Below are 20,797 nucleotides of genomic sequence, written 5' to 3' on the forward strand. Positions count from 1 at the left end.
AATTGGAATATTTCCAGGTTATTTCTTTGACAAAATAGAAATAGAAATATACCCAATGTAATATCAGTTCCTAGTGGTGTACTGCAAGGATCTGTTTTGGGGCCACTGCTGTTTGTCACTTTTATAATGAGGGCGTAGAAGGATGGGTTAGTAAATTTGCGGATGACACTAAAGTCGGTGGAGTTGTGGACAGTGCGGAAGGCTGTTGCAGGTTACAGAGGGACAGAGATAAGCTGCAGAGCTGGGCTGAGGGGTGGCAAATGGAGTTCAATGCGGAAAAGTGTGAGGTGATTCACTTTGGAAGGAGTAACAGGATTACAGAGTACTGGGCTAATGGTAAGATACTTGGTTGTGTGGATGAACAGAGAGATCTCGGTGTCCATGTGCATAGATCCCTGAAAGTTGGCGCCTAGGTTGATAGGGTTGTTAAGAAGGCGTACGGAGTGTTAGCTTTTATTGGTAGAGGGATTGAGTTTCGGAGCCAGGAGGTCATGTTGCAGCTGTACAAAACTCTGGTGCAGCTACACTTGGAGTATTGCGTACAGTTCTGGTCGCCGCATTATAGGAAGGATGTGGAAGCATTGGAAAGGGTGCAGAGGAGATTTACTAGGATGTTGCCTGGTATGGTGGGAAGGTCTTATGAGGAAAGGCTGAGGGACTTGAGGCTGTTTTCGTTAGAGAGAAGAAGGTTAAGAGGTGACTTAATAGAGGCATGCAAGATGATCAGAGGATTAGATAGAGTGGACAGTGAGAGCCTTTTTCCTCGGATGGTGATAGCTAGCATGAGGGGACATGGCTTTAAATTGAGGAGTGATAGATATAGGACAGATGTCAGAGGTAGGTTCTTCACTCAGAGAGTAGTAAGGGTGTGGAATGCCCTGCCTGCAGCAGTAGTGGACTCGCCAACATTAAGGGCATTTAAATGGTCATTGGATAAACATATGGATGATATTGGAATAGTGTAGGTTAGATGGGCTTTAGATTGGTTTCACTGGTTGGCGCAACATCGAGGGCCGAAGGGCCTGTACTGCGCTGTAGTGTTCTATGTTCTAATATCAGACCCCCTTCATCTCCCAAACATTCCCTCTATTCCAGAAGGTATCTTATCCATGTACTGGAGAAACAAAGTTAGACTGTCCTTTAATGAATTTAATGATCTCATGGTGAAAAAATTGACCCTTTTTAAGATGACATCCACGTGCATGTGCAAAGCTTGCTTTTCAAATCTTAAAATCCCTACAGTATAGAAGGAGGTCATTCGGCCCATCTCTGATAGAGCATCTTACCCAGACCCTATCCCCATAACCCTACATATTTACCCCACTTATCCCCCTAACCATCACATTTTGGGAGACTATGGGGCAATTGAGCATGGCCAATCTCCCCAACCTCTACATCTTTGGACTGTGGGAGGAAACTGGAGCATCCGGAGGAAACCCACACAGACATGGGGAGAACGTGCAAACTCCACAAAGTCACCCAAGGCTGGAATTGAGCCCAGATCCCTGGCGCTGAGAGGCAGACATACTAACCATTTGCTAATAATTGTGGTGCCTTGTTCTGATAATATTTCAGACATCTCTTATTGCAATAGGTTGCTGATCAGTTCATTGAAAAATATAAGTATTGCATATTTGGATCCTATTTCTATCTTTCTCCAAGTTTCCAAATATTTTGTTCCTAATCATTTCATTGTAATTCTGCTTCAGTCAAGATCCTTTGTAATTTTTTGGCTCGCTGACCATTAGAGAACTAACTGATCTGTCAGTCCCTGGGTTCATGTAATTTGCTGATTACTAGCCTATTGTACAGTAAGAAGTCTCACAACACCAGGTTAAAGTCCAACAGGTTTATTTGGTAGCACGAGCTTTCCGAGCACTGCTCCTTCATCAGGTGACTCACCTGATGAAGGAGGAGCCTTGTTCAATAAGCACTATTGCAGCTTATTTACCGCTCGTACTGTATTGGCATCTATGTCAGCCATGGCACAGATACTGATTTTGGAAGTAAGTTGGTTCCTTAATCCAAGGCTGTGGCATTTGGTTAGTTCGGCTGGATCTAGGAGCTCGTAATCGCCAAATGACAAATACTTTCCCCATCTCCTTTGAGATAAGGGAGTCTGTGAACAAAGAAGGCAACCTGTTAGGTATTTCCTTTGAGAAATGTAGCAGTAGAGTTTCCACTGTGAGCACAATTGGCAAGCTGGGTGCAAATTGTGTTCTAAATTGCACTAGTTATCTGAAATGATTTTATGGCATATGTTTCCACTCAGTCATTTGCATAATTATAGATATTAAACTTTCCAGGAACTTTGCAATTGTGTACCATTTTTAATGTATTTTTTGCAATTAAATATTCCTTGATGTTAGATGAAATATGTAAGTAATGAACACCGTAGGGACTGACATGAGCTAGCGTTTATTTGCAGGTGTCCTTATTTTTTAAGTTTTAAGTTTGTTTATTAGTGTCACAAGTAGGCTTATGTTAACACTGCAATGAAGTTACTGTGAAAATCCCCTAGCCGCCACACTCCGGCGCCTGTTCGGGTACACCTGAGGGAGAATTTAGCACGGCCAATCCACCTAACCAGCACATCTTTCGGATTGTGGAAGGAAACTGGAGCACCCGGAGGAAACTCGTGCAGACTCCACACAGACAGCGACCCAAGCCGGGAATCAAACCCGGGTCCCTGGCGCTGTGAGGCAGCAGTGCTAACCACCGTGCCACCCGTTATATTGTAAGTACTGTAAATATTTTCAGTAGATTGGGCAGTTTTTCACTCTGCATCCAAAGAGGCAGAGAAACTGCTCAGTTCTGGGGCTGAGACCGTGCAGGCATTCAGTCCGAGTGAATGCATTTTCTCACCTATTAGAACATAGAACATAGAACATTACAGCGCAGAACAGGCCCTTCGGCCCACGATGTTGCACCGACCAGTTAAAAAAAAACTGTGACCCTCCAACCTAAACCAATTTCTTTTCGTCCATGAACCTATCTACGGATCTCTTAAACGCCCCCAAACTAGGCGCATTTACTACTGATGCTGGCAGGGCATTCCAATCCCTCACCACCCTCTGGGTAAAGAACCTACCCCTGACATCGGTTCTATAACTACCCCCCCTCAATTTAAAGCCATGCCCCCTCGTGCTGGATTTCTCCATCAGAGGAAAAAGGCTATCACTATCCACCCTATCTAAACCTCTAATCATCTTATATGTTTCAATAAGATCCCCTCTTAGCCGCCGCCTTTCCAGCGAAAACAATCCCAAATCCCTCAGCCTCTCCTCATAGGATCTCCCCTCCATACCAGGCAACATCCTGGTAAACCTCCTCTGCACCCTCTCCAAAGCCTCCACATCCTTCCTGTAATGTGGGGACCAGAACTGCACACAGTACTCCAAGTGCGGCCGCACCAGAGTTGTGTACAGTTGCAACATAACGCTACGACTCCTAAATTCAATCCCCCTACCAATAAACGCCAAGACACCATATGCCTTCTTAACAACCTTATCTACTTGATTCCCAACTTTCAGGGATCTATGCATTAGAAATGTTGGCCACAAAGCTCCACGTTCCACTAAAGCTGTTTCTATTTGGATTACCCGATTGTTCGTTTTATTATCGCAGGTGTCTTTTTTAGATTTTTGTTTATATGGTTTCAATGCATTTAGGGTGGTAACCGTGCACAGTAGTATTGTTGAAAACAGATTAATCACAAAAAACAAGCATTTTTAGTAAGAGTATCAAGTATACCACCTGTGAGTAACTAAAACTGACCTTAAAAAAACATTGCTGAGTTTAGAAGGATGAGGGGGGGATCTTATTGAAACTTACAGGATACTGCGAGGCCTGGATAGAGTGGACGTGGAGAGGATGTTTCCACTAGTAGGAAAAACTAGAACCAGAGGGCACAGCCTCAGACTTAAACAGAGATGAGGAGGAATTTCTTCAGCCAGACAGTGGTGAATCTGTGGAACTCTTTGTCGCAGAAGGCTGTGGAGGTCAGGTCATTGAGTGTCTTTAAGACAGAGATAGATAGGTTCTTGATTAATAAGGAGATCAGAGGTTATGGGGAAAAGGCAGGAGAATGGGGATGAGAAAAATATCAGCCATAATTGAATGGCGGAGCAGACTCAATGGGCCGAGTGGCCTAATTCTGCTCCTATGTCTTATGGTATTCTGGCCTCCATAGCGAGAGGATAAGAGTAAAGGAGCAAGGATATGGAGGGTAGGTCTTATGAGGAAAGGTTGAGGGAGCTAGGGCTGTTCTCTCTGGAGCGGAGGAGGCTGAGGGGAGACTTAATAGAGGTTTATAAAATGATGAAGGGGATAGATAGAGTGAACGTTCAAAGACTATTTCCTCGGGTGGATGGAGCTATTACAAGGGGGCATAACTATAGGGTTCGTGGTGGGAGATACAGGAAGGATATCAGAGGTAGGTTCTTTACGCAGAGAGTGGTTGGGGTGTGGAATGGACTGCCTGCAGTGATAGTGGAGTCAGACACTTTAGGAACATTTAAGCGGTTATTGGATAGGCACACGGAGCACACCAGGATGATAGGGAGTGGGATAGCTTGATCTTGGTTTCAGATAAAGCTCGGCACAACATCGTGGGCCGAAGGGCCTGTTCTGTGCTGTACTGTTCTATGTTCTATGATATATTAATGCCATTATACAGGGCCATGGTGAGGCCACACCTGGAATATTGTGTGCGGTACCTGAGGAAGAAAGTTCTTGCTCTAGAGGAAGTGCAGAAAAGTTTTACCAGATTGATTCCTGGGATGGCAGGACTGACGTATGAGGAGAGATTGGGTCAGTTTAGGATTGGAGTTCAGAAGAATGAAGGGGGAATCTCGGTGAAACTTGATATGCAGTGTGTGTGGAAATTCTACTCCAACGTTCTTATAAGTCAAGCGAGCATGCAAACACAATATAGATTTGGTGGGTGTGACTGTACAAAGCAGTTTTACTTGGTTTTGACCTTTTGTGGGCTGCTCCAAAGGCTTTTCTTTTGAGAAAACAGCCACATTCTGTGACAATGAGGGCATTGTTGGGAGACTATAATTGAAATGGGAATTCATCATTCTGAATGAGTGCACTTGATAGTTGTTGAAGTTGTTTGATGATCCAGCACAATTTTCTGTTGTTTATTCATGGGATGTGGGCATCACTGGCAAGGCCAGCGTTTATTGCCATTCCCAATTCCCCTCGAAGTTAGCGGTGATCTGCATTCTTCAAATTCTGTAGTCAATGTGGTGAGGGTGCTGCCACAGTGATGTTAGAATTTAGACCCAGTAACTTTGACCCAGAAACATGACAGCGCAGTACATTTCCAAGTTGAGATGGTGGGAACTTGCAGATGGTGGTGTTCCCATATGCTAGCTCCCCTTGACTTTCTAGGTCATCGATTTAGGAGGAGCTGTTGAAGAAGCCTTTGCAAATTGCTGCAGTGCATCTGTGGATTGTACACACTGCAGCATGGTACACTGGTGATAGAAGGAGTGGATACTTGGGTAGCAATCAAGTGAGCTGTTTTGACGTGGTTGATAAGCTTCTTGAGTGCTGTTGGAGCTTACATATTTAGGCAAGTGGAGAGTATTGCATCACTCCCCTGACTTATACCGTGCAAATGGCAGGAAGGGTTTGGGGAATTAGGAGATGGGTTACTTACTGCAGAATGCTCTGGCCTCTGACCTGCTGTAGTAGCCACAGTATCTATATGGCTCCTCCAATTAAGTTCTGGTCAGTGTGACTGCTCTCCCCTGTCCACAGCCCTGGGGAAAGGGATAATACCATTGACTGTCAAGGGGGATGTTTAGATGTTGAAGATGGTCTTCCCAGGCACTTGTGTAGCTCGATTATTCCTGAATGTTGTCCAAACCTGGCGTGCTGTTCAGGCATAGACTGCTTCATTATCTGAGGTGTGGAGATGCAAACATTCATATAAATTTGGAATAGAAATAGGCCGCTCAGCCCCTTGAACCTGCTTTGCCATTTGATAACACCATTGATAAATTTGAAAAATGGTACTTAACACTCCCTTCACCAGTGAACATCTCCACTTCTGACCTTGCGATGAATGGAGGGTCTTTGATGAAGCAGCTGAATGTGGTTGGGGCTAGGGCACTACCCTGAGGCACTACTGCAGCAATGTCCTCGGGTCAAGATAAAGTTAGTTTATTTATCAGTCTCAAGTAAGGCTTACATTAACACTGCAATGAAGTTACTGTGAAGTTCCCCTAGTCGCCACAGTCAGGCGCCTATTCGGGTCAATGCACCTAACCAGCATGTCTTTTAGACTGTGGGAGGAAACTGGAGCATCTTCAGGAAACCCACGCAGGCACGGGGAGAATGTGCAGACTCCACACAGACAATGACCCAAGCTGGGAATCGAACCCGTATCCCTGGCGCTGTGAAGCAGCAGTGCTAACCACTGGGCTATCATTGGCTTCCAGAAATCAGTTAGTTTCCTTTTGTGTTAGATATGACTCAAGCCAGTGGTGAGTTTTCACCATTGATTCCCATTGACTTCAATGTAGCTAGGGTTCATTGATGCCACACACAGTAAATTACTGCTTTGATGTCAAGGGCAGTCATTCTGACCGCAGCTTTGGAATTTAACACTCATTAGGTCTGGACACAAGAGATCGACTTCAGTGTGCCAGAAAATCCCTCCCCTGCATTCAAAATTCCATGTGTTGAGGGTCAGAAGTTCAGTTTGGGCTCTGAAGATGGGGATGAGTATAGACGATAGCCAACTGAGTTTTGAACAAATTGAAGTTTATTGAGTCTAGAAGGGATAAGCAAATTGTGACAGAATTACTTTTCGGCGTAGGAGTTTAGTTTTAATACCAAGTCTATTTAAATTGCACGAGACCCGTTCAATATTGTCGTCAGATCTTTATCAGCAATCTCACTGAGATTGGAAATGCAGCCCCTTTTAATAATGGCCGTTTCACCTGGGTTACCAACCTCCTAGAAGTTTATGTGGGCAATAATGTTTATGCTATAATTTGTTTTCTTTTCTGCAATTTTGGCATGAAAATCACTAGAACGCTTTTAAAATTAGAGAGGAACATTGTGTTCTTGGAAATATATCCAGGAAGTATTTCACTGTTCACTGCATTGATTTTTTTTTGGAGGTCACCCTCCTGCCATCGTACCTTTCTGTTCCCAACATAAATGTTGCCAAATCTTTTTGCCTTGCACTCATCAGGACTAATGCCAGAAGGCCAAATTTAAATGATTACATTTAATATACAAGAGAAAAGAGTTCTGCTTCGTTGGCAAGCCAACTCTGATTGGCCCATGGACAAAGCAGCAGGAATCTAAAGGCTGCCCAAGCTCAAAGAGCAAAGAAAATTACAGCACAGGAACAGGTTCTTCGGCCCTCCAAGCCTGCACCACCATGCTGTCCATCTGAACTAAAAACCCCCACTCTTCCGGGGACCACATCCCTCTATTCCCATCCTATTCATGTATTTGTCAAGATGCCCCTTAAAAGTCACAGTCGTATCTGTTTCCAGTACCTCCTCTGGCAGCAAGTTCTTGTACAAAAATGCACAAGAGCATATTTCTTTGATTTGCAGAGAACAGGCCCCTGCCCCGTGTGTCGCTTCTACCAAGCGTGAGTGAGTCCTGTTATGAGCTTGACTAATTATCTTCTTTTGGTTGTTGGTGTCGATATTAGCACACTTGGGATTGTTGAGTAAGTACTGCCCAATCATGGAATCGCATCAGACAGACATGTTTTGCATTGTGCAATTGTGGGCTGGTTGAGTACAGTCTATACTCTGCCTATTAGGAACAAGCAATGGAATGTGTTGTTTGGTTCAATCAGCCAATTACTGGAATGTATGGCTTACATAACTGGCATCACATCAATGCTGGAATTCATACTCAACTTTGCTCAATTGCATTTCCACTGATGGGATGCTGCCATCAGTCCAAAAACGATGTTCTGTCTACAGTGCAATTGAGCAACATTGTGTATGAATTTGGGGCAGGACCATTTTCCTTTTCATGAAGTGTAAGAGGAGGGGATCAAAACATTAAGCCCAAATACCAGGATAAAAGAGTGACAGTTGTTCTTTGGGCTGTAATTAATAACTTATTGGAGGCAGGTGCTATTGAAAGGGATATGTATTTGGGGAAGGGGCCAATGTGGGAGGTGGGGGCAATGGTGGCTGAATAGGTTCCAAATCATCAGTGGGTAAAATATTTGCTCATTGGTTTGTGCTACTTACCACTGCTTGACCTCGGCTGTATTGTGGTTTACAGCAAGATCGCAATTCATGCTGAATGGGCCGATAGTGCAGGAAAGAGTTGACATTCTTTGTTTAATGATTTAAGAGGGGGCGGTTTGCTGGAGTCTCCAAAGTTTTGCTGCTGTTTGTAATGCAATAATCTTTATTTATGGAACTCGGGTGGTGGCATGAATTATTTATGTGGGTTATATATCATGGGAAAATTGACCTGTCTCTTTTTTTTTAGCACCTCATAATTTGCTTTATCCTGACACTGAACTTTAGTACACTAAAGCCACCTGATTGGAAACACAAGAATGGCTTTATGTACGTAGAACATAGAACATTACAGCGCAGTACAGGCCCTTCAGCCCTCGATGTTGCGCCGACCAGTGAAACCAATCTAAAGCCCATCTAACCTACACTATTCCAATATCATCCATATGTTTATCCAACGACCATTTAAATGCCCTTAATGTTGGCGAGTCCACTACTGTTGCAGGCAGGGCATTCCACGCCTTTACTACTCTGAGTAAAGAACTTACCTCTGACATCTGTCCCATATCTATCACCCCTCAATTTAAAGCTATGTCCCCTCGTGCTAGCCATCACCACCCGAGGAAAAAGGCTCTCACTGTCCACCTTATCTAATCCTCTGATCATCTTGTATGCCTCCTATTAAGTCACCTCTTAACCTTCTCTCTAACGAAAACAACCTCAAGTCCCTCAGCCTTTCCTCACAAGACTTTCCCACCATACATACCAGGCAACATCCTGGTAAATCTCCTCTGCACCCTTTCCAATGCTTCCACAACCTTCCTATAATGCAGCGACCAGAACTGTACGCAATACTCCAAGTGTAGCCGCACCACAGTTTTGTACAGCTGCAACATGACCTCATGGCTCCGAAACTCAATCCCTCTACCAATAAAAGCTAACACTCCGTACGCCTTCTTAACAGTCCTATCAACCTGGGTGCCAATTTTCAGGGATCTATGCACATGGAAGAACGTAATCCCAAATAACCTGCTTTATGAATTACTAGACTATGGAGTATTAAGATGATTCAAACATCTTAGCAAATACATTGAGGTTGTGCCTGACAGAGACCAAATGGAGATGGGGAAACATAACGTGAATGGCTTTCACACATCTCTGATAGACTACTCCATTGATTTATTTTGTCTTGGAGAATCAATTCCTGTAGCTGAATCAATAATCAGCAGTAAGAAGTAGCAAGTGGGTTTGAGTGTATGGAAGAGAGCTAAATTGTTAACAGTTTCTCAGCCGTCAGCTATATATTTTGACCTCCTCCGACACTAAATTGGAGGCTGAAAACCACCTGTTTTAACGCACACACCATCTGGTGTCGCATTTGCATTGTAAGTCGTCTCGCAACACCATGTTAAAGTCCAACCGGTTTATTTGGAATCACGAGCTTTCGGAGCACTACTCCTTCACTCACCTGATGAAGGAGCAGCACTCTGAAAGCTCGTGATTCCAAATAAACATGTTGGACTTTAACCTGGTGTTGTGAGACGACTTACTGTGCCCACCCCAGTTCAACGCTGGCATCTCCACATCATGGCATTTGTATTGGAGTAGGCTGCCCTCCACAACAGCAAAAGCTCATAAGGCTAGATTTTGTGTTGCTTTTGGATTTAAAATTGATCTGATTTTATTTATATATTTGTAACCCAAATTGGGCCTGATTTTTCCGTGCCCATTAATTAGGTTATAGTTGCATTCATTGTTCCATTATACATGCCGTTCTATAATTTTTCATTTTTTTCTACAGGGTGCACGGGAAGAAAGTGTCCACTTATTGCGGCGTTTCTATAAGGTAGGGTTGGAGATGGTAAACCTCATGACATTCAGTGGAATTTTCATGTATTTTTCAAGCTGGTGTTAGTGTAAGGTATTCAAACAAGATAGAACCCTGAAATCCGCTTCAAAAATGCATTTAATCGAGTAAACTGAAAATGCAGACAACCCAGGATCTCCCTGCTATATAACGGGAAGAAAATGCCCTTTTCCCAATTGTTTTAGAAGTACTTCACTTTAAAATTGATTGACCTGGACGATTCGAGTGCAATTTTGCTGCAAGTGCAAAATATAGACTGAGTGAATAATGGTTTAAAATAGAATAAAAATGCATTGTTTTCATTTTTCATCATTTTATCTGTTGGGATGTGATTCTGACATTTTTGATAAGCAATACAAATAAGCCAAGGAAAGACAGTATTGTCTTCAAACACCGTGCTTGTGTACTGAAAACGGACCTAATAATTTTCTTTCGCCGTTGGAGAAAATTACATTTGGACAGCGGGCTCCTTTATCTGCACTGCTTGTCTTGGCAACGCATAGAAAGCCAAAGATGAAGAAGAAGAAAATGTTATGTGCCCTCAAAACTGTGCCAAGTGCTCATGTGCAGGCCGTTTTCTTAAACCATAAAATTTGACCATAAAATTAGTGTGATTGTTGCTGTGCTGCGTGGGGGAGAAAATACAAGTAAATCTTGCAAGAATGGTATGTAGAAAGTCATTGCACCATGTCTTTATCCTTGACCGAGATTGCCTTATTTAAGGAGAAACATTTTCGTTACTGTTTTGTAATTATCATTTTGCAATTTGTGGTTTGTCAAGGGCAAAGGTCTCTTGCTTTCCCAATATCATTTTCTTTGTCTCCCTCTTTTTTTTTCTTTCATTCGTGGGACATGGGCATCGCTAGCTGTGCAGCATTTATTGCCCATCCCTAGTTGCCCTTGGAGGGCAGTTGAGAGTCATCCACATTGCAGTGGGTCTGAAATCACATGTAGGCCAGACCAGCTAAGGATGGCAGATTTCCTTCCCTAAAGGATATTAGTGAACCAGATGGGTAGATTCGCCTTTTGCTCTGTTTCCCTTTTTTCACATGTGTTCTCTCTCTCTCTCGCGCGCACACGCACTCACGCTCTCTCTCGCTCTCTTTCTCTTTTGATATTCCCAATTCCCCATGGCCCCTCCCACAAGCTCCTGAGCCACGGGAGTTTGACCGCTTTGCCTATACCAGAGTTTTAAGGAAGGTGTGAAGTGAGAAAGCTGGGGAGGGAGTGGTGAGCTATTGCAGTGATTAAATGACACACGCAGTGTTAGAGAGCTGTGAGGTGAACATGGCAAAAGAGAGAAACGAAGATTCCATCATAGAGAAGAACATCTTTGTTGAGATAATAAATTAAACAACATCAAAGCAAAATAATGTAGGTGCTAGAAATCTGCAGGCAGGGTGGTCCACGACACTGTAGACTACCTACCTTTGATCTATCACATTCATGGGCTTTGGGGACTTTGCATATTAGCCAGCTTCCTCCTCTGCTCTTCTGTTGGAACTATTTGCATCTCCTCTGGATCCATCTCTTGTTTCTACACTTGTTCCATTATCCACCTTATTTGCCTTGCACCAATCTTCCCTTTCGTCATTTAATCACTCTTGCTGTACCCCATTACCAGGAACATTTGCTCTTTCCTCCCCACCTGTTTTTGCTCAAAAGGTGTTCGTCCCTAACATCTTCCACTTCTGATAAGTTGTTGAACTGCAAGTTAGACTCTCCTTGCACAAATGTTACATGGCTGGCTTGCGTATTTCCAACATTTTCTGTCAATTATCTCAATGCTTTAACATATCCATGTTTCTCAAAGCAAGCTGAGCCATTTGGCCAAGTAATCCCTGTTTTGTTTTTGCACTTTCTTGTACAAACATTATCACTGCTTTCTGCATGGCAAATTTCATAAATTCATTTTTCTAGTTTATTTTTTTTTATTGGGTTGGAATGATTTTGAGTGTTTCTTTCTCTACTTGTCTAGCCTGTGGTTTGTACACAATTCTACATTCATGCTGCAAAGTAGGCCGGCAGCAGCTTTTTATTCAGAGTCCTAGACATTTGGTTATTAAAATAAGACTAGTTCAGAGGTTTTCTTGCAATGCCTTTATGTTTAATAAGTTTATTTATTAAGTAGGCTGGCCGAAATGGAATGCAGTTTCCTCTGAAATTTATTTACATAACGACAATTTTTTAACTTTCCCTCTGGGGGCAGGTTTTGCAACATTTTGAGTCATACTGCATTAAAGAACTATTGCAGTTTGACTTTGTTCTCATTGCATCAACACACTTGTTGCTTTCAAGAAACAGCAGATGAAGCAGCTCAGTCCAACTTATAAGAATCATAGGATCCCGACAGTGCAGAAGATTGCCATTCGGCCCATTAAGTCTGCACCCTCTCTCTGACGGATCATCTTAACCATGCCCAGCCCCTGTCCTATCTCATTTGCCCTGCTAATCCCCCTAGCCTACATGTCTCAGGGGCAATTTAACATGGCCAATCCACCTAGCTTACACATCTTTGGACACTAAGGGGCAATTTAGCATAGTCAGTCCATCTAACCTGCACATCTTTGGACTGTGGGAGGAAACTGGAGCACCCGGAGGAAACCCATGCAGATACTGGGAAAATGCGTAAACTCCACATAGTTACCCAAGGCTGGAATTGAACCCGGGTCCCTGACGCTGAAAGGTAGCAATGAAAACCAAGTTGGCACCGTGCCACCCCAAGTAGGAAGAGCTTTTAAATCGGATTTTTAAAATAATTTTTTGGACGCTAAATTAAGAATTTTTAAAGCAAGCCCTACTTTCAGATATAACTTTCTTTATCAGTTTTTAAAATTTTTTAAACATAGAAAAGTAAGTACAATTGTATAACGGGGAATTAAGAAATCCGTTTTCGATTGTTTGATTTCCTTTTTCCTACAGATAATTCTTTTCACTTATTTTTGTATTGTTTTCTTTGCATTTCCTGTTCTGAAGATCACGATGCATTCTGATGCATGGCTGCATTTGTACTAGCAGCCCTCTACGACATTCCTCAAATGTTCATTCTTCAAGCATTGCCCAAACAATGAGTGCTAGTGTTACATGGAGGATTGATTGGCTTGGGGAATAGTTTCTGGAGTGGATCAGTACCTGGGTCAGTCAGTCAGGAACAAAATGTATACATGGACCTGGGCGGCACGGTGGCACAGTGGTAAGCTCTTCTGCCTCACAGTGCCAGGGACCTGGGTTCAATTCCAGCCTCGGGTCACTGTCTATGTGGAGTTTGCATGTTCTCCCTGTGTCTGCGTGGAGTTTCCTCCGGGTGTTCTGGTTTCCTCCCACACTCCAAAGATGTGCGGGTTAGGTGAATTGGTCATGTTAAATTGCACCTTAATGCCAGGGGGACTAGCTAGGGTAAATACGTGGGACTATGGGGATAGGGCCTGGGCGGGATTGTTGTCGGAGCAGGCTCAGTAGGCTGAATGGCCTCCTTCTGCACTGTAGGATTCTATGATGCCTTAGCAAGATGATGCCTTAGCAAGTCGCTTCAGGGCCTTTATTGTTTACTCTGTACATTAAGTGAAAAAACTTTGCTGATACAAATGAGGTGCGAGTGGATTAAATACAGGCATTGGACTGATGCAGTAAATGCTGTTTAATATGGGTAACCAACTGCAGCATGACTGATAATTCAGCATAATCTCAATCTTAACTGGGACAACCAACTCAAAGAGATAGTGAATACATGGAACTGAATGCATAAATACATAGATGTCTCTTGATATTTCTGATGCTATTCACAACTATATATTTTGCGGCCAAGAAAGATCAATTGTGGGAAGTATGAGAGGGTTGAAGATATGTTTGTGAATTTGGGACCAGCTGGATGGACTACAATGGCCTTTTCTGCTCCGATTCTCTCTTACCATGGTTGACATCCAAGCCACACAATTGAACTAATCATGTCCTCCTCATCTGAAGACCGCAGGAAGGGGGTTTTCTGATGATCATGGTCAATAAATTTTCCTTCCCTAATCGAGGAATGTTTAGCCCAATTTTGGTATCTATCCTCAGGGGTAGCACTCTTGTCCCTCGAGTCAAGTTGTCTGTTCAAGTTCCACTCCAGAGACTTGTATAGCTAATATAGGGCTTTAGTCCACTTTTTTTAATATTCATTCGTGGGACATGGGCGTCACTGGCTGGGCCAGCATTTATTGCCCATCCCCAGTTGCCCAAGGACAATTGAGTCAACCACATTGCTGTGGTTCTGGAGTCACATGCCAGCCAGACCAGGTAAGGGCGGCAGATTTCCTTCCCTATGGGACATTAGTGAACCAGATGGGTTTTTCTGACAATCGGCAATGGTTTCATGGTCATCAGTAGATTCTTAATTCCGGATATTTTTTATTGAATTCAAATTCCAACATCTGCCATGGCGGGATTCGAATCCAGATCCCCAGAACATTAGCTGAGTTTTTGGATTAGTAGTCTAGCGATAATACCACTAGGCCATCGCCTGCCCATTGTGGAATTGCTCATTGTTGATGCCATCTTTGGCTGAGAGGTTAAACTTCAGGTGGATGTAAAAGATGCAGTGGCACTATTTGAGAAAGGACGGAATGGTCTATTGGTGACCTGATCAACACTTTTATCTTTTCACCTGTGCCTGGAAAAAAAAAAGATCTGATGCTCAAATATTGTGGTTGTATTTCCTGCATTCGAACTAACTCCACTTTTAGAAGCATTTAATTAGCTGTAAAAGATATTGGGACATCTTGAGATTGTGCAATGTAAGTGCAAGTTCGTTCTTTACCAGGCAAAATCATGGGTTTACTGATTGGGTTTTTAAGCACTTGACAGTTTTAATTTAATAATTATCTTGTTCCTGAAATTGAAGGGGTAGTGCACTCCAGAGTTAAAGTGGTGAATTTCATAAAAGGAGGAAACAACAGTTGCAAAATTAGATTTCTACTGCAGTCTATACATGAAATTAGAACTGATCGCACCTCAGTTGGAAAGGGCCACTAACAGAATAATTGTGCCCAGACTTGTGATTCAGCCTGCAGTATAAGTGGCAGTCACCACAGACATTCCAGAACTTTAGTAATGTCTGTCTATGGTGTGTGGCAATTTTTATTTTCTCTTCGACCAAAGCATTTCTGAATCCATTGAAATGGACAGTGTGCATAGAGCATGGTGGTTAGCACTGCTGCCTCACAGCACCAGGGATCTGGGTTTGATTCCAGCCTTGGGTGACTGTCTGTGTGGAGTTTGCATGTTCTCCCCATATCTGCGTGGGTTTCCTCCCACGCTCCCAAGCTGTGCAGGTTAGGTTGATTGACCATGCTAAATTGCCGCTTAGTGTCAGGAGGACTAGCAGGGTAAATACGTAGGGTTAGGGTCTGGGTGGGATTGTTGTCGGTGCTGGCTTGATGGGCCGAATGGCCACCTCCTGCATTGTACGGATTCTATGATTTGATAAGCATTGCAAGCAAGTTTAGCCAGTGTAGGTAATAAATGGGGGTGGCAACAGTATTCGACCAGAACAGACAACGAGGAGATTTATTTGTTTGTGGCTGTGTTAGGTGGCACTACAATCTCCTGACCCTCTGACAAGATAAAGGCAAAATATTGCAGATGCTGGAACCTGAAACAAAAAGAGAAAATGCTGGAAAATCTCAGCCGGTCTGACAGCATCTGTGGAGAAAGAATGGAGCCAACGTTTCGAGTCTGGATGACTTGAATGGTTCTGACGAAGAGTTACCCAGACTCTGAAAGCAGGCTCTATCCTCTCTCCAGAGATGCTGTCAGACCTGCTGAGATTTTCCAACATTTTCTCTTTTTGTAATTGTAGTAACGGTTGTCCAAGAGCGTTCTGAGGAAAGCAGCAAGCGGGAGTCATATTCAAACGTTAAAAGAGGACATTATCTAGGCCACTATCCCCTTGTTCTAGAACCCCCTGCAAGGGGAAACATCCTCTCAACATCTGTTCTGTCAAGTGCCCTCAGAATCTTTTATGTTTTGATAAGATCATCTTCTGAATTCCAGTGGGTTTGGGCTGAACATGCTCAGCCTTTTGTCATAGGGCAGGCCCTTCATCCTCGGAATCGGCTTGGTGAGCCTTCCCTGAACTGCTTCCAAAACTGGTACATACCTCCTTAAAGCAAGGAGACCAAAACTGTATGCAGTACTCTGTATGGTCTCACCAACGGCCTGTACAATTATATCAGAAATGCCTTGCTTTTGTAGTCCGTTCCCCTGGCAATAAAGGCTAACACTCCATTTGTCTTCTTCTTAAATTATTTTATTGGCTTACAAAAAGAGACAAGGAACAGGCCAAAGTAGAATACCATACAGTGATGAAACAAGTGAACAGACAAAGATTATGCAAAGCGGGAGAAAAAACCCAATTTAAACCAACTGTCAACAGTAATTAACTCTTTACAGAGACAGAAAGCTGCCATCTGCAATAAAGTTTCTCAGTGGATCCACTTATTGTATACTTAATCTTCTCCAAATGAAGCAAATACATTACGTCTTCAAACTAGGATGAAGCAGTGGATTGCTTGGGGGATCTCCAAGTTAATAGAATCTGCCTGCGGGCTATTAATGAGGCGAATTCAATGATGTCTGCCTTAATCTTAGTGATTCTGGCGAGTTCAACTGGGGCTCCAAATATAGCTGTCAAAGGCTGCAAGTCTATGTCATGGAGCTTTTGTCAGTTTTAGCAAGCTTGCAACCAAATTTAACTTGCCTCAATCTAGTCTTTACCGTTTGTTTCAACCTGGAGTTTTGTTGGCTTTCATTGTTCATCCTTTCCTCAACTACCTCCAGTCACACCATTGGAAGGGAATTTGTCACTGCCTCAGACTCAGAGGTTTTATTTCATGACTGTATGATCTCATGCTATCCCCTGCCCGTCGTCTCTCCACAAGATAAGAAATGACTGGTCGGCCGAACTTGCGGTCAACTTGATCTCTTAGATGACTGGTGAAAGGAGGCCCTCCTTGGGGTCAACTCCACGTCCTCCTGAAAGTTGAAAGTTAGAATTAATTTTACCAGGGCCAGAATTAGTTTTTTTTTCAACACAAACAACAAATGTGGCAGGTGTTTGTTTACTCACCCCTGCAGATCAGACCCACATGTTCCAGTCATGTTCGAAACTGGCTTGTGTTTGGCCATCCTTCTTTGGCACTCTCTTCTGACTCTGGGCTCTGGACACATGTAAAACCCTAATTTGTATTTTATTGTGGACATGCCCTGAACCCTCTTCCTTCTTCCTCATCCCCTGTTTATTGCGCGAGTGGAAAGGAGTTCACATTGTGAAACCCTGTGCATGCGTACACGAGTGAGTGTGCATGCGTGTGTGTAAAAAAGAAAATTCGGCACTTTTTATTTGATCTTGTCTCGAGTTTGCTCTGAAAGTTATTCATAGAGGATTGGAACACTCAAGTCTGAATTTTTTTTTAAATACGCTTATTTACAGGTAGAGTGTGGAGAAATCAGGGCCATTTAAATTGATTACCCTCCTGTCCATAAGATCAGTATGTCTTCCAAGATTCTGTACAGGAGCTGGAGTAAGAAATGTGCCAGTACATGATTCTAGCTTATTGCAGCTTGTACACATGATGGATTTTATTAAAAAATAAAACATAATTGTTTTGAAATATGGTATATCCCAAGAATTTAAATCTACTTGAGGTTCTTAACTTCACTATAAAAAATTTTTAGTACGCTTACACTGGCATTAATATTGCTACAAGATTTCTTGTAGTATTGCTTCATGGGCCCATCCTTTTAAAACATTGAAATGAACTACTTGGTAAATACAAGTGCAGGCTTTCCAGCAGTTTAGTGTGCAATTCACATTTGGCAATGTAAGAAAGATCTTGCTGGCTGCAGATTATGTTCATAGAATCCATCGAATCCTGACAAGCTGAATGGCCTCCTCTGCACTATCGAGTCTGCACTGATTCTCCTTCAACAGAGGATCTTACCCAGGCCCTATCCCCGTAACCCCACATAACCCCATCCTGCTAATTCCCCCAAACCTACACATCTTTGAACACGAAAGGGCAATTTAGCATGGTCAATCCACCTAACCTACACATCTTTGAACTGTGGGAGAAAACCACACAGATTAGTGGGTAAAATGTGTGGGGGTAGGGTCTGGGTGGGATTGTGGTCGGTGCAGATTCGATGGGCCGAATGGCATCCTTCTGCACTGTAGGGTTTCTATGATTTCTATGAGGCCATTCAGCCCTTCGAGCCTGCTCCGCCATTCATTTTGATCATGGCTGATCATCAAATTCAATATGCTGATCCCGCCTCTCTTCTCTTTCCCCCGCCCCCCCCCCCAATATCCCTTGATCCCTTTAGCCCCAAAAGCTGTATTTAATTTCTTCTTGAAGTCATTATGTTTTGGCCTCAACCACTTTCTGTGGTAGTGAATGCCAGAAATTGACCACTCTCTAGGTGACGAAATTTCTCTTCGCCTCAGTCCTACTATGACCCCTAGTTCTGGACTCCCCTACCATTTGGAACATTCTTTCTGAAACTACCCTGTCCAGCCCTGTTAGAATTTTACAAGTTTCTATGAGATCCCCTCTCTTCTAAACTCCAGTGAATATAATCCTAACCGACTTAGTCTCTCCTCGCATGACAGACCTGCCATCCCAGGAATCAGCCTGATAAACGCAGGGAGAACATGCAAATTCCGCGCAGTCATCCAAGGCTGGAATCAAATCTGGGTCCCTGGCACTGAGACAGCAGTGCTAACCACTGTGTTGAGGCAGCACGGTGACACAGTGGTTAGCATTGCTGCCTCACAGCTCCAGGGACCTGGGTTCAATTCCCGGCTTGGGTCACTGTCTGTGCGGAGTCTGCACGCAGTCCCCATGTCTGCGTGGGTTTCCTCCGGGTGCTCAAGTTTCCTCCCCACAGTCCAAAGATGTGTGGGTTAGCATTGCCCATGCTAAATTGACCCTTAGTGTCCCAGGATGTGTAGGTTAAAGGGGTTAGTGAGGTAAATATGTGGAGATAGGACCTAGGTGGGATTGTTATTGGTGCAGACTTGATGGGCCGAATGGCCTCCTTCTGCACTGTAGGGATTCTAGGATTAATATATTTATTTCTTGATTTTCGACCAATGGGACAGTATAACCTGGGCATTAGTGTTGTTTGTTTAAAATAAAAGCCTATGTTTTAGTGATAGGAATTTTATTTTGTGCTCCTTATACTCAGATTGCCTTTAGTTACTCCCTCTCGCCACTGAGTTGTGCAGGTTTTCTTTGGTGGGTGTTTCAGCAATGCTACCCGATAACAGACTGTTGAGGGAGTTGGCCAGAATATTTCCTGCTTCTTAACACTTGTGCATTCTCGTCTTGTACAAAGTACAAATGTTATGCCTCCAGGCAAGTAATATTGACTGTTATAATTTTGGCCTATGGTTGATGTAATAATCAGGCACAAGGCTCAAAAAAAAAAGTACAGACATTTTCTGGATTCAATTGTCCTAAATTATATGGTAATTTTCAAGAAACAAACCTGCAGATAAGACACAATTTTTGGCCTTAGGAAATGACAAAATGCTGGGAAATTTTTCTGATACTTTTGAGCTGCAGCTGAATCTAAAAATTTTAACTTATCTGCGTGTTATCTTTCAATCTGTTTTGACACTTGCGGAGTTCAAAAAGTAGAAACCCAAGTACAATTTATGTCACTCACTTTATTATCTTCTAAAACCCAAGAAAGGTTCATGCTGTTGTCATACCGTACTGCTGAACTGAGATTAGTAGATGTAGGTGCAAGTTGCAAACTCTTGTTACATTGCATGGTGGCACAGTGGTTAGCACTGCTGCCTCATAGCACCAGGGTTTGATTCCTGGCTTGGGTGACTGTATGGAGTTTGCACTTTCTCCCTGTGTCTTGTGGGTTTCGTCCGGGTGCTCTGATTTCCTCCCACAGTCCAAAGATGTGCAGGTTAGGTGGATTGGCCATGCTAAATTGCCACTTAATGTCAGGGAGATTAGGAGGCTAAATACGTGGGGTTTTGGGGATAGGGCCTGGATGGGATTGTGGTCGGTGTAGACTCGATGGGCCGAATGGCCTCCTTCCGCACCGTAGGGAATCTATGATGATGATGAAAAAGCTGTGACTCCAGATTATGATGTTCAAAGTTCCTTAAGGGTCAATGTTGACTTTACTAAAATGTCAGATACAAAAATAATTAAATACGTTAATGGAAAGTTCATGTTCTAATTTAGAATATCTTTAATTCTCAGAATACCCTGAACTGCAAGCTCATTTGTGCCTTGTATTTCACTTGAATTTCTGCCACTCAGAACCTGCAGAAATCTATTGAAGCGTATATTAAGAACATAAGAAATAGGAGCAGGAGTAGGCCATCTAGCCCCTCGAGCCTGCCCCGCCATTCAATAAGATCATGGCTGATCTGACGTGGATCAGTACCACTTACCTGCCTGATCCCCATAACCCTTAATTCCCTTACCGATCAGGAATCCATCCATCCGCGCTTTAAACATATTCAGCGAGGTAGCCTCCACCACCTCAGTGGGCAGAGAATTCCAGAGATTCACCACCCTCTGGGAGAAGAAGTTCCTCCTCAACTCTGTCTTAAACCGACCCCCATTTATTTTGAGGCTGTGTCCTCTAGTTTTAACTTCCTTACTAAGTGGAAAGAATC

The 20,797-nt window shown here is 43.2% G+C and overlaps 1 protein-coding gene across 5 annotated transcripts in view; it reads left to right on the plus strand.

Moving 5' to 3' along the window:
- Positions 1 to 20,797, plus strand: part of clec16a (C-type lectin domain containing 16A) — a 270,292-nt gene that overhangs the window by 128,470 nt on the left and 121,025 nt on the right. For all 5 annotated transcript variants that reach the window (XR_013500698.1, XR_013500697.1, XM_078240789.1 and 2 more), the window contains one exon: positions 10,045 to 10,089. Coding sequence is in view for 3 of the 5 variants with exons in the window: in XM_078240789.1 (XP_078096915.1) it covers positions 10,045 to 10,089 (45 nt within the window). In the remaining 2 variants the exon portion in view is untranslated. The remainder of the gene's footprint in view (positions 1 to 10,044; positions 10,090 to 20,797) is intronic.

This window comes from Mustelus asterias, chromosome 23 (assembly GCF_964213995.1).
Source record: "Mustelus asterias chromosome 23, sMusAst1.hap1.1, whole genome shotgun sequence".
Classification (NCBI taxonomy): Eukaryota; Metazoa; Chordata; class Chondrichthyes; order Carcharhiniformes; family Triakidae; genus Mustelus; species Mustelus asterias.